The 13,802-nt window shown below is 42.5% G+C and overlaps 1 protein-coding gene and 1 non-coding gene across 5 annotated transcripts in view; both read left to right on the forward strand.

The window, feature by feature from the left end:
• LOC115462835 (ubiquitin-associated protein 2-like) overlaps window positions 1-13,802 on the forward strand; it is a 473,475-nt gene that overhangs the window by 194,328 nt on the left and 265,345 nt on the right. For all 4 annotated transcript variants that reach the window (XM_030192869.1, XM_030192870.1, XM_030192871.1 and 1 more), the window contains one exon: window positions 7,531-7,802. In XM_030192869.1, coding sequence (XP_030048729.1) covers window positions 7,531-7,802 — 272 coding nt within the window. The remainder of the gene's footprint in view (window positions 1-7,530; window positions 7,803-13,802) is intronic.
• On the forward strand, window positions 7,951-8,033 carry LOC115463952. The gene has a single exon (XR_003941207.1). It is a non-coding gene; the product is annotated as a small nucleolar RNA SNORD121A (small nucleolar RNA).

Consider the following 13,802-nt stretch of genomic DNA (forward strand, 5'->3'; position numbering starts at 1 on the left):
CAAGAGCCACACTTACGATGTTGCTGGAAAAAAAAACAAATCCAGACATTTCCATATGAAAAAAGCTTTCTGCATAAATGCAAAGTTTAATGAATTATGAATGAGGAGCATAAAACAAAACTTAAAGAGGCAAGATGCAACAACATGCAACTGTAATGTTTTATTTATCCAAAATATAAATGGTGAAATTTATTCTTGCCTGACAATTTTCTTTCCTCGAGTCTTGCTAGACTAGTCCTGACAAGTGGCTTGTGCTCATCAAACAGTATGGAGGCAGAGAACAAGATTTTTACTTACACCACCACTAGCAAAAGGATTGGTTTAGTCCATGAAATTGTCAGTATATCTCTGTCACAGCATATAATAAAACCCCATTCCAAACATACAACACAGATACTTATCTGTAGCAGGTGTTCTCCGCATACAGATAAGAATCTTCGCACATGGGTGATATTTGGCAGAGACTGTGTGGGAACTTTTCTCTAGCATTTTTTCCAGAACTTCTCATCACTCATATGTGCTCTTCCCACCTTTTCCCCACAGTCCACTGCAAGCTTCATAGAATACAACTCCATGGGGAGGAGGGTTGCGAGGATTCATGTCCTGCTGTCCTTGGAGAACATCTGCTACAGACAAGTAATTTTTCTCCAGAATCCTTGTACATGGCATTCCCTAGCTATAAAGTGCAGTCAACAGAAAAAAAAGGAGAAAACAAAACCAGAGGCATACACCAGAACTATTTTGAGTGGCAACCAGCCTTAAATTATGAACTTTGTTTTTTAAAATGCAATCTAGAACTAGAAGTAATGGGGGGGGGGGGGGGGGGGGGGGGGCACAGAATAGGATTCTAAACTCCAAATAAAATCTGGAGGGCTGTCTGGCCAGGTAATTGTGACCCGGATTGGCCACGGTTCGAAACAAGATGCTGGGCTTGATGGACCTTCGATCTGTCCCAGTATGGCAACACTTATATACTTATTGTTGCATTGGTGTGCTATTCTAGATAATAATGTGAATTGAATGCATGGAGCAAGGCCCATGTTCATGTGGGCTACCAACAACAGCATAGCTCTAACATTGGGAGCTATGACATGACCCACTAGAGTCAAATCTGCCTGGGAATAAGTGAAGGAAATGCAGTCTGCTAACCAATTAGAAAGTGTGTGTTTGCAAATGGAAGCCTCCATCCAATTAGGGTGAAAAGAAACAAAAAGCTGGGTGGATTTCAGTCCACTCCAGACAGAAGGCCAAGGCTTTCTTGCAGTCCAAAGTGAGCAGTGTGCTTTCACCTTTGTGGGCACCGGGGGTGGGGGGGGGGGTACGATTTGTAGGGACTACTGACTGTTTCAAGACTGAATTCTACATTACCTGGGAAGGAACTTCAAATATGTGGGCAGAACCACTTTTTTTTTTTTTTTTTTAACTTAGAGTACGTTTGGGAAGCTTGCCAGGTGCCCTTGGCCTGGATTGGCCGCTGTCGTGGACAAGATGCTGGGCTCGATGAACCCTTGGTCTTTTCCCAGTATGGCATTACTTATGTACTTATGGTGCATCAGTCACTAAAGCCTGGGGCTCACTTACTCTGCAAGCTGAAGTAACCATCACTAAAAACAAGACCTTCCAGGTCAGGTCCTTCTGATTGCTGATATCCAGTGGCTGAAATCAAGTTTTCATCAACTAGATAAGAACAGCATTGAGATCTCATGACCCTGTGGGTAGTTTGAAGAGACACTTTAATAGAAGCCCACAAAAATCGAACAAAAGGTTGTACAGAGATGGATTTAGCTGCCACCTGATAAGCTCCAGTTTTGAAGCGGGGGCAGGCAATGGGAGGTGGAGGAGCCCAAGGAGGTTAGATTGAGAACAGGAGACCTATGTGAAGTAAAAATGTGATTTCATGTGCCCTCATGAAAGGAAAGTTTAATTTTACTTCCATTTAATTTCAGTATAGTTCATCTTTATAACACCAGGCTTCCTATGGCAGATTACAACAGCTGTTAAGATGAACCCATCAGGAAAAAGGATATCCTCACTGAATTTGGCCATCTCTATTGTATAGAACAGTGTAGAAAAATGAGCACAAACTACACAGTTTATAACTGCTGTCTCTAACAGCTACAATATTTTTAAGCTGTTTCATGATATTCAATTTTTATTTCATGATATTTATATGTATTTATTTCATGATATTTATATGTATATATGGGAAACTCTCAAATAAATGAAAAGCTGTCAAATACAAAAAATATTTTGTCCTCCATCTTTTAAGGCACTGCCTTTACAGATGGACCATGCAAAATAAGATAAAAACCAGGACGCACAGTAACTTCACATGCCTGCTGCTGACAGAGCTTACTGAAAAAATGGCGGGTGTGCTTTTTAACAAAGTGTGTTGTTGAATCAGCTTATCAGCTGAATTGATGGGGACTGCGCGTTCTGATATCATAGCCGTCAAAAACATAGTTAACAAAACTGTTTTAAAATGACTCATTCACATGTAGCAACCCCAGTGCATATGAGTATTCAAACAACCTGTTAGTGTCCCCTCCAGGTCAGCAGGTTTTGATCTTATTTTATCTTGATTCATAAGGCCAGCTTTTCAGGGTAGTGGATGTGCGAAGTATCAGATTGAATTAGAAAAGCAAAAAATTTACATTTTTATGTAACCATATTTTGGGAAGTTTATTTGCTTATTCTTATATCCCACAAATATCCAAAAACAAGTTTTGGTTTATTGTGGTTTACAATGAACTGGAGAAGTTACGGTGTTATATTACAATTACAGTTAGAATGGAACATTATGACCTTAGCAAGTGTGATTAACCATAAAATGCCTTGAGATACGTTTTAAATTATTTTCTGAACTGAAGATAGTTTGTAATGCTTCTTGTAACCTTGGGTATTGAATTCCACCATTTGGAACCAGGTAGCTAAATCCAGCCATATAAATGGATTTGTAGATTGTGTTTCTGCAGTTGGCTAGGTGAAGTAGTAGGTGATGTCTTGATCCTGGACTTGCTTTTCTTGGTGATAGTTTACCTAACTCTTTCAGGAAATCCAGACTGCCCCAATTTGACCGCCCCTATCAGACTTACTGTTCATGTGTCCTTTAGATTGTAAGCTCTTTGAGCAGGGACTGTCCTTCTATGTTAAATTGTACAGCGCTGCGTAACCCTAGTAGCGCTTTAGAAATGTTAAGTAGTAGTAGTTTGATCAAGTCTAACATGTAATCGGAAGACATACCAAACAATATTTTGAATATTAGAGTGCTTAGTTCTGAAAAATAATTTAGTCATAATTGGTAGCCAGTGTAGCATTGCAAGCTTTCATATTTCGACTTTTTGAAGATTAGTCTTGCTGCTGTGTTTTGAACTGTCTGCAGTGATTTTAGCTTGTTTTCTTTACGTCCTACATATGCTGCATTGCAGTAATCTAGTTGGGGCAACATCAAAGATTGCACTATAAAATGGAATGATTTTCTGGGGAAATAATCTGTAATTCTTTTCAGTTTGAAACACTATGACTGCTGAAACCTGATTTTCAAGAGACAGATGTTTGTCTAGAATAATTCCTAATATTTTTAGCTGTAGGTCAATTGGGTACATTATTTGGTCGATTGTGAAGTTTTGGCAAGAAGTGGGATTATGTGAGCTAGGTAGAACCAGGAATTTGGTTTTATCTCTGTTTAGTTTCAGTTTGAAACTTGTGGCCCATTTTTCCATGAGGTCGAGACCTTGTTTAACCTTGTCAGATATCTCTGTGATATTGTTATTAAAAGGTACATAGATAGTGACATCATTAGCATATATATAAGTGGATTAAATCCCATGTTTTACAATTTCTTGCGGAGTGGAGCCATCATAACACTGAATAGTTTAGGTGATATTGGGGACCCTTGTGGCACCCCACATTCAGGGATCTAAGGGGCTGAAAACTGGTTGGTCATCTTTACTAGATATGATCTAGTCCTTAAGCGCTTCTTCCCATTTTGTCTAGCAGGGTCATTAGTGTTGTGTGGTCTACTACATGAAAGCACTTGACATATGAAATTGTTGTAGTAGTAGAATTTTCTAACCTTGGCAAATTAATCTTTTGAATTTTAAGTTTAAGAGGTTTACAATCATTTGGGCTGACAATATTAAAATCACTAGCAAAATTGCTATTTTGTCAAGTTATAGGTGTCAGGCCTCTTAATATCTCTAAAGCCTTAATGTCCTGGAGTATAACCTTGGCACACCAGCACATACCTGAAGACTCTTTATTTTCTGAAATTTCCTTTATTGAATAAATATAGATAGTTTACTCACAGTCGGATGGTCAGAAGTATTGCTCCATGGCAACCGGGACTCTGTAATTCTGAGAGCTAAATCGGTGGTTGGAGGTAGCAATCTGAAGAAAGGCAGCTTTATTGCAGTGGTGAGAAAATAGTTAGATGCCAGTAGTTCAGAGTTGGGTGGCTGGAATGTGCAATATTTAATTAGAGAGATATTAACAAGGTAAAAAAGCGAGTTCATTACAAGGAGTTTAGCAGTACAGGTGCTGTCTGAAGCAAGATGGAGAATGCCTCATGGAGAAGAGGCCAAGAAGTGGCTCACACAGGCCCAGGGAGGAGGAGGTAAAGGGACCAATAGGAACAGAGCCTGCCATCAGGTAGCATGGGTGGTCCCAGAGGGCAGCCCTCGATTGCAGGGAAAGGTCATACCTTGCTGACCTCTTAGGACAGAGATAGTAAGAATGACCAGGAAATGATAGCAGGTAGACAAAGGCGCCAAGCTTGACTGAGAAAGAGAAGAGGTCTTTGCAGCAGAATAGACCAATAGTAACAGTCCTTATACAGAAAGACAGGGGTGACTGCATTACATGTGAGACTACATCACACAATGCATTGCTCATATGTCTTTGCAGTGAGGAATGCAGCAGTAAAAATCCTTAGAAGTGAGAATAACAGTAAAGGCATTAAACACATTTTAGGGCCACACTATAAACTAGTGTAAGGCTGTCGGAGGACAGAACAATAGGATCAATAGGATACCTGTAAAAAAGATGATATAGACTTAGACACACAGATGTTGCACATTGGAGTACATTTTTAATTTGTTTATATACCTATGAGAATAAAATGTCAATAGGTTTTCTGTGTTGATATGTGTATTCTAGTGTATTTTGCCTTTCTTGGCAATTGAAAAAAACAAGCAACGGCACATTCCTTGTCATCAAGCAGATGAATCCATTACAAGTGAGTTGTGTCCATCAATCAGCAGGGGGAGATAGAGAGCACTGAAAAACCATAGTGCCTCATGGCCAGCTAGCTCCATCTGCCTCTTCAGTATTCTCTATCTCCCCAGTAGGGTGGACGCAACTTGTTCAAGCTCCTTCAGAAATCTGCCTGGGGTGGCTCCTGTGCTGTTGCCAGTTGTAGCAGGGGTGTTGTGGCTGATGTTGCCCATAGGTATGCCCTTTCCCTGCCTTACCCGGACCCCGATGTGGATGTAGACACATAGGCAAGCCCTGTCCCTGTTTTTGCCCACACTGTGGATGCAGGCACATAGGTTCGCCATTTCACTGCCTTTCCCACGCTACTGATCCTCCGGAGTGGAAAAAGTTGCCTCTTGCGCTATTGCCTCTAACTTTCCTCACAGTGTCAAAAAAAAAAAAAAAAAAAGTCGCTTCGCGCTGTAGCGCTGCGATCCAACAGCGGGGTTGGATGCCCTGGCTCAACCCTGGCCTTAGGGCCTCCTGTATGTGTTCCCTCCGTGGCCCTTGATAGGGTGAGTTCTTCTGCGGATTCGGCTACATCAAAGAGAGGTGGTTCTCATCGCCCCGGATTGGCCCAGGAGGCCGTGGTATGCGGACCTCTGGCGGATGCTGGTGGAGGCTCCCTGGCCATTACCTCTGGTACCGAATCTGTTGTCACAGGGACCGGTAACCATGGAGGACGCCTGCTGCTTTGGTCTTACGGCATGGCTATTGAGAGGGTGCAATTGAGAGACAAGGGCTATTCCAGTAAAGTCATTGCAACAATGGTACTTAGCCAGTGACCACTTACCAAAACTGGAACTCTGCAGACTTTTGATCAGAGTCAGGCTGTTTTAGCTGTCAACATTGTACAATGACTAGGACTACTAGCCCTCCCCGGAACTGTGAACATAGTTTTTGCAATATACTGTGGCCGTCCAAGCCAGGGCCTGGAAATCCTGATCTAGGAAGTGAGCCTACATTTCCATACAGCACTGCCACTGAGCTGATGCCTTAGAACATATAAAAAAGAAGCTGTAGTAATTTTGTTCCAAAATTTGAACAGTTGTTGAAATCTCTATAAAGAAACAAATGTGAACAGGCCCATTGCCCATAAATCCTACTACTACTTAGCATTTCTATAGCGCTACAAGGCGTACGCAGCGCTGCACAAACATAGAAGAAAGACAGTCCCTGCTCAAAGAGCTTACAATCTAATAGACAAGAAATAAAGTAAGCAAATCAAATCAATTAATGTGTACAGGAAGGAGGAGAGGAGGGTAGGTGGAGGCGAGTGGTTACAAGTAGTTACGAGTCAAAAGCAATGTTAAAGAGATGGGCTTTCAGTCTAGATTTAAAGGTGGCCAAGGATGGGGCAAGACGTAGGGGCTCAGGAAGTTTATTCCAGGCTTAGGGTGCAGCGAGACAGAAGGCGCGAAGTCTAGAGTTGGCAGTAGTGGAGAAGGGAACAGATAAGAAGGATTTATCCATGGAGCGGAGTGCACGGGAAGGGGTGTAGGGAAGGACGAGTGTGGAGAGATACTGGGGAGCAGCAAAATGAGTACATTTATAGGTTAGTAGAAGAAGTTTGAACAGGATGCAAAAACGGATAGGGAGCCAGTGAAGTGACTTGAGGAGAGGGGTAGTATGAGTAAAGCGACCCTGGCGGAAGACGAGACGGGCAGCAGAACAAAGAACATGAGGAGCATACCCTAACATACCTAACACAGTAAAAGCGAAGTTGTTTTACCAGTATCTCACTGTGTAAAAAGGAATTTTCATCAGTACCTTGATCTCTTCTACTTGGAGCATGTTGAGTGTGCTGGTTTGTGTTTTCTACAGCAGCTGCTAGTAATATTTCCTAAACATCACGTTTTTACTTCTAAATCTTTTTTCACTTTGTGTGATGCATTGTATTTAAAATTTGAATACTTGATATACTATTCTGTGATTTAACATTTTTAGTCTTGTTGATGTGTCTAGCTAATGATGTCAATTATTTGTGTTTGATAACTATTAACTATTTATAAATGCATTTAGAGCTTTATTCAGTTTTCAATTTGCTGTAATAACTTTTGTAAGAAAACAAATGGTTTCTAACTAGAATATTTTGCAGATATTGCCAGAAATCTCTAGAGCAATGATATGTAGACAACGAGAAAGAGAAAGCAAGTTAATATTTTGGAGAATCTAGTTAGTACTTCTGCCTTTCAACATGCTTTTGGATATGGCGGTGGCAGTCATAGCAGTGTGTGACTGAATTTATACTTGTATCTCTTCCTAAATGCCACCCAGACTTTAAATCTCAACCTGAGCCATCCCCAGTTTTGAGCCAGCTGACCCAACGCCAGCAGCACACACCACAGCCGCTTCCTGTTCCACCTCCTGGACTGGAGTCTTTCTCCTCCCAGGTAAAACTCCGAGAAACATCGTCGGTGGACAGCTCTTCGGCTGTTGGCAAACTGCTGCAGCTCCCCAGCATATCTGTGGATAACCAGGCAGCAGCTGTCCAGCAGATGCAGAAGCAGATGAAACCGCAGAAGCGAAGGATGCCCCCAGCTTCCAAGGTGGGTAATCCAGCTAGGGTTGTGCTCAGCAAATGTAGGACTTGAACAACAGCAACAGCAAAATAAAGATTCATTCCAGCATGTACATATAAATTTTAATGAGTTATGCTTGTGAAGTGCAGAGATAGACAATCTGCTTTTATTTTAGGTCCAGAAGACAATGATGTGATCTATTCCAAGCACATAGCTGATTGCTCCATGTGGAAACGTGATTTTCTGAGTTTTCTGGACATTGTTAAAAACTGTCAGATTTTGGTGCTTTCAAGAGTAGAAATCACCTTTCTGGTGGCTTCCAAAGTATGTCTGTTTAAAATGAGCAGGATAATTCACAAAAAACAAAACTGATCAGAAGCAAAGAAGCTTTCTAAGTGTTTGGGGGGAGGGGGGTGCCAAGTGTTCTATATGTCGCAGTGACTGTAGCCACAAAAATACTTGTATCTTACTCTGAGCCATAGATAGAAACTGTAGGAAATGCCAGAAGCACCGGATTTGAGGACAGGGGTGGATAACCTGCAGGCTGCAAGTGGCCTACCATTGACAAAAACATGGGAAGTATAGAGAGAAAATGACCTGCACAAATGTCATTAACCAGAATTGTGGTAATTTTAAATACTGTATTTCACAATATTTTCAGAGTAGTGGCGGAGAGCTCATTACATTTTTAAAGTAATGACAGAGGTATACAGTAACAGACTATTCTGGTAATAGTTTTTTCATTCAGTCGTCACATTGAGTTATTTTCACAGTGAACTATATGGGTAAGAAAACAAGAAGGTAATGGGTCTACAACATCCACCATGGAAAAGAGGAAAAGAGCAGACTTTATTGGAGAAAGTCTTTAATAAGTTGTTTCCAAGCTCCCAGACCTTACAAACGAATGCCCGACATGGCCATGTTTCGCCAGAAGTACAGGCTGTGTCAGGGGCAATAGAAACTGTGACAAACATAAAAACATTAATAAGCAATACAATAAAATATATTTAAATCTATGAGAGCTCAGAACACATGTATTTATATCAAAGGTGCTCAAAAAGTGGACAGAATTTGTCCTGAGATGTTTGCCAATCCATAATGACCAAAATCACTTGAAAAAAAGTTTTTAAAAAATCATCAGAACATCTTAAAACTTTTAGCATTGAGACCAATTCTGTGTGTTCTAATGATGTCACTACGATCCAGTGACACCATCAGTATGTTACAACCATGGAAGAAGCCTCTTCAATTGAAAACTGCCTTAAAAACTGTGAGGAACTTCATAAAATATAATAAAAGCAGTGGGATACCATAAAAAAAGGAAAATCTGGAATAAAAACACACATCTGTCATATGATGCCTGATCTTCCATTATGCTATTTTAGCAGATCCTTAGGATCTATGAGGATTTTTATCAGTTTCTGGTATTTTTGTTCCAGACTTTCCTATTTTTATGGTTCCAGTTGGTACAGGAATCTCTCTTTTTGGTTTTAAGAGGATGGCTTACCTGATTTTTACGTTCATTTAGTGACATTTTATAGAGCTGTTGACATTAGTTTTTATGATTTTGAGATGGTTCCCTACTGGTTTTATTATGTTCCTCACAGTTTTTAAGGCAGTTTTAAATTGCTGAGGATTCTTCCATGGTTGGAACACATTGATGAGATCATTGGAGCACATGGAATCGGTCTCAATGCATTCCAACACATTAAAAAAAAAAAAGTTTTAAGCTGTTTTTTAAAACGTTTTTCAGTGATTTTGCCATTATGGATTGGCAAACATCTCAGGACAAATTTTGTCCACTTTTAGGTTTGAGCACCATTTCCTCCTGATAGATTTTTAAGCTGACTGCATTACCACAGACCTTTTTTAAGTTGTTTGAATTCATTATTCACAATTTTGAGATCTTGGTGACAGTAATTTTGTAAATTTTGAGGGGTTATAACTTGTGTCTGTCCTTATTTTGGTTTTTTAACAACATCTCATGCATATTTATATGGTCTCATCTGTCACAGCAAGTTTGTTTTTATGTTTTCTAATGGACTCAGGTAGAGATAAATGTGAGTCAGCAAGTATATCTGGTTTTAATGTTTTTTTTTTATGCAGCTGTTTGGAGTGGCACCACCACTATTTGTAGATGTATAACTAAGTGATATTTTATCTTTTTTGTCAGTAATCAGCATTGGTGGAGTTTATAGGTTAACACCAGATGCATAAACTATCCTCTATGTTTTAATGGTTGGACTTCTCCAGCCATCACTGTTTTTCTACACCCCTCTTCCAGCCCACCCCTTAGAAGAAAAGATTTTGCCAAGGAGGAAAGGAAAAGGAGCCATTGCATTTAGTGAGAGTATTTCTTACCATACAACTTCCATGCAGCCCTTCTTTTCTCCTTCACTCCCCTCCTTACCCAGATGCAGTTCTGTTTTCCTTTTTTCCTCACCCATGACTCTATTTTTCCCACCCTCTCACTCCACATACCACTGCAGAGTTCTCAGTATCTGTTGGAGCTTTTAGCTAAGGCTGAAGATGCAGTCTTCTGATGGGGCTAAACATATCATTCTCTGAAAACAAGCAGTCTGTGTTATTTCCCCTTGTGGGTGATATCATCTGATGGAGCCTAGGTGCGGACGCTGAATCGCTAGCACTAGAGAAAGTTCTAGCAAAGTCTCACCACATATACTCTGATGCCTTCCCGCCTGATGTTGGAGTGCAAGTTCCTCAGTCTTTTTTATGCAGAGCTGAGGAGACGTGTTTGCATTGTCTTCTCCTGATGTTGCGCTTTTCAAAACATTTTTTCACTATCACGTGCACCTTAATCATCATCTTTTTTTTTATTTTTTTTCGCCTGTTTCCCCTTCCTCATATTTTTCTCCAGTTTTTCGGCTTTTTAAAAAAAAAAGTCCTTTTTCCTTGTCATCAAGCAGATGCAGCCATTACAGATGGGCTGTGTCCATGGGTTTCGTGCATGGTTTGTGCACTTAGGTCGTAGCCCTGACCTCAGTTTGAACGGCTTCCTTTTTTAATTGTTTAAGATTGAGGGGTTTAATTTAGCCCAAATTCTTTTCTTTCATGTCTGAGAAGGCTCCCAGTGCCTTCAAATGGTGTGCTAAATGTTGCCACATTATTTCACTCACAGACTCGCACAGCTGGTGCATTGGTCTTGAAGACCACCATTGCACTGGCGACATCAATCTCCATGGCTGCTTCGACACCAGTAACCACTGGGAGTGCACCAGCATCAAGTGGGTCTCCACTTGCCTCGACACCGGGCGCTGTTAGCAGGCCCCAGGACCAGTCAACATTGGGCTCAACACCGGGGAGAGGCTCTGATTTTGTGTCTTCCTTATCAGCACCAGGGATCATGGCTCTATGCATTAGGGGAAGTCCAGGAAGCTTAAGCATCAGTCCTCCTTGAAGCACAGTGCCGGGAGCACCGAGACATCGGACTGTCCAGTAACCGAGAAGCGCTGGCATCGAGAGGAGCACTCTTCCTCTTTGGAAGAGATGTCGGTGTGCCAGCCATTGAGCGGCCAGCTCCTCATCACTGGTTTGGCACTGATGAATTCTCAAGCTGCCTTAGCCCTGGCTTTCATTCCTTTGCTGATGCCCGCCCTAGGTGACCGGTTTTGGACCATTTTGCAGGAGGAGCTGGCACAGTTGCAGGGTGGCAGAGCCGAGGCCTGAGCAGGCAGTACCCTATTTGACATCAGGAGAGGAAGCTTCCCAGGAGTCTGAGGGAAGGAATGCACCTTGACACTCTCGGAGCCACTTTCCAGTAGATCGAGGCTGGTGCAGATTCATTTATCTGATTTTCAAGAAGATGAGGTGTCTGACTGGAACCGCTCATGAGTATCAGACGAGGATCTACATTACCTCTCCGAGGAGGAGTCATATGGTATCCCATCTGATCCCTTACCTCAAGAGATGAAAATCTCCAGATGTGCTCTCTTTTACTGGTTTTGATAGGGAGATGGCTGCGCCCATCCCATTTACGTTGGAGATGGAGGAGGAGCCCAGGGCAGAGATGTTGTCTGTTTTGGACTATAAATCTCTTCCTAAGGAAAGGATCACTGTGCCATTGCACTCTGTCCTTAAAGATGTACTGATGAGGATTCTCACCTCTCAGTGCAGATAAGGTAGATATGTAGTATCATATCCAGAAGGCTCCCATGTTCTAGAGGGCCCAGTTCCCTCACCACTCTTTCGTAGTCAAATCCATTCTCAAATGAGCTAAGAGCTCTTGGTCTCGTGTCTTTGTGCCCCCCTGGGCTAGAGACCAGAACCTTAGACTTGTTTGGGAGGAAAGCTTTTTAGGCCTCGATGCTCATTGCTCTCATCCAGTCCTACGTGCTCTACATGAGCTTTTAGTTGGAGTTTCTAGTTAATATACTTAATGTGTTGGATTCTTTCTCTGTGGAGCAGGTTGCCGAACTTCACCAACTGGCCAATAAGCAGATGGAGTGTCTGCATTATTTGGCCAGGGCGCTTACAATAGTTTTAATATTGCATCCAGACTCTCTGGAATGGGTGTGGGGTTACACAACTCTCATAGCTACATGTCTGTGACCTGGAGCAGGTTGTTCAGGAGAGTTTGGTGGATCTGCCCTGCCGAGGGTACAACTTATTTGGAGAGACAGTGGAAGAGTATCTCTGACCTCATTAAAAAGCACACTGATACAATCCACACCTTCTTTCGGCAACCTTCATCTGCATCTTCTACAACAAGAAGTTCTTTGACTGGGCAGAGGTCCAGGCCCTACTACTCTCAAAAGCGTAGGTATCAGCCTTCTGCTCGGTCTACTCGGGTGTCTCAGGGCTCCCATCCCAGGCCTCGCCATTCGGCTTCCAAGTCAAAGCAGGTCATCAGCTTTTTTTTGACTGGCTCCAGGAGATCATAGCCATGCAAAGATTATCTGTTCCGGGTGACTTACCCTTCGGAGGGAGGCTCACTTTTTACCACCACAGATGGCCCCTTATAACCTATGAACAATAGGTGCTTCAAATAGTCCATCGCGGGTACAAACTAAATTGGCATCAGCGATCTCCAAGTTGCCCACTGAGAACACTTTACATCAACTCTCAGCACAAACAAGTACTTGTACAGGAAATCTCTGCCCTTCTGCAGGCTCAAGCGATCGAACCCGTACCACCAGGGGATTTCCAGTTGCTTTCTTATGGTCAAGAAGATGGTGGGATTTTGGCCCATCCTAGACCTAAGGGCCCTGAACAAATTTCTTGTGAAAGAAAAGTCCTAGATTTCCCTGGGCACCCTACTTCCTCTCATTCAGAAAAATATTTCGATACTTCCCAGTCACAGGAGGTGGACTGCAGGAGAGCACTGGCCTTCTATGTGGAGCGGACAAGTCCCTTCAGACAGTCCGCCCAGCAGAATGGGAGTTGCCATCGGAAAAAGCACCAACTCCAATTGGCTAGCAGATTGCATTTCCTTCACTTTGAAGGGCCATGTCACGGCTCATAATGTTAGAGCCATGGCTGCGTCAGTGGCCCACTTAAAGTCAGCCTCCATTGAAGAGATTTGCAAGGCTGCAACATGGTCATCAGTCCACACATTCACATCTCACTACTTCCTTCAGCAGGATACCCGACACAACAGTCGGTTTGGGCAGTCGTTGTTACAGAATCTGTTTGGGGTTTAGAATCCAACTCCACCCTCCTGGGCCCATTTCTGTTCTGTTCCAGGCTGCACTCTCACTTAGTTATGTTTGTTTTCAGGTCAATCTCAGTTATGTCCTCGCTGTTGCGAGGCCCAATTGACCAGTGTTCATTGTTTGAGTGAGCCTGGGTGCTAGGGATACCCCATGCGTGATGTCCAGCCTGCTTGCCCTCGGAGAAAATGAAGATGCATACCTGTAGCAGGTATTCTCCGAGGACAGCAGGCTGGACATCATCACAACCCTCCCTCCTCCCCTTTGGAGTTGTTCTTCTCGTTTGCTTTTTATATAACTGAGGGAAGCTCGCGGGCATCGCGTGCGGGAAGTCACTCGCGCATGCACGGTGCGTTGT

Source organism: Microcaecilia unicolor, chromosome 2, assembly GCF_901765095.1.
Source record: "Microcaecilia unicolor chromosome 2, aMicUni1.1, whole genome shotgun sequence".
NCBI classification, from domain to species: domain Eukaryota; kingdom Metazoa; phylum Chordata; class Amphibia; order Gymnophiona; family Siphonopidae; genus Microcaecilia; species Microcaecilia unicolor.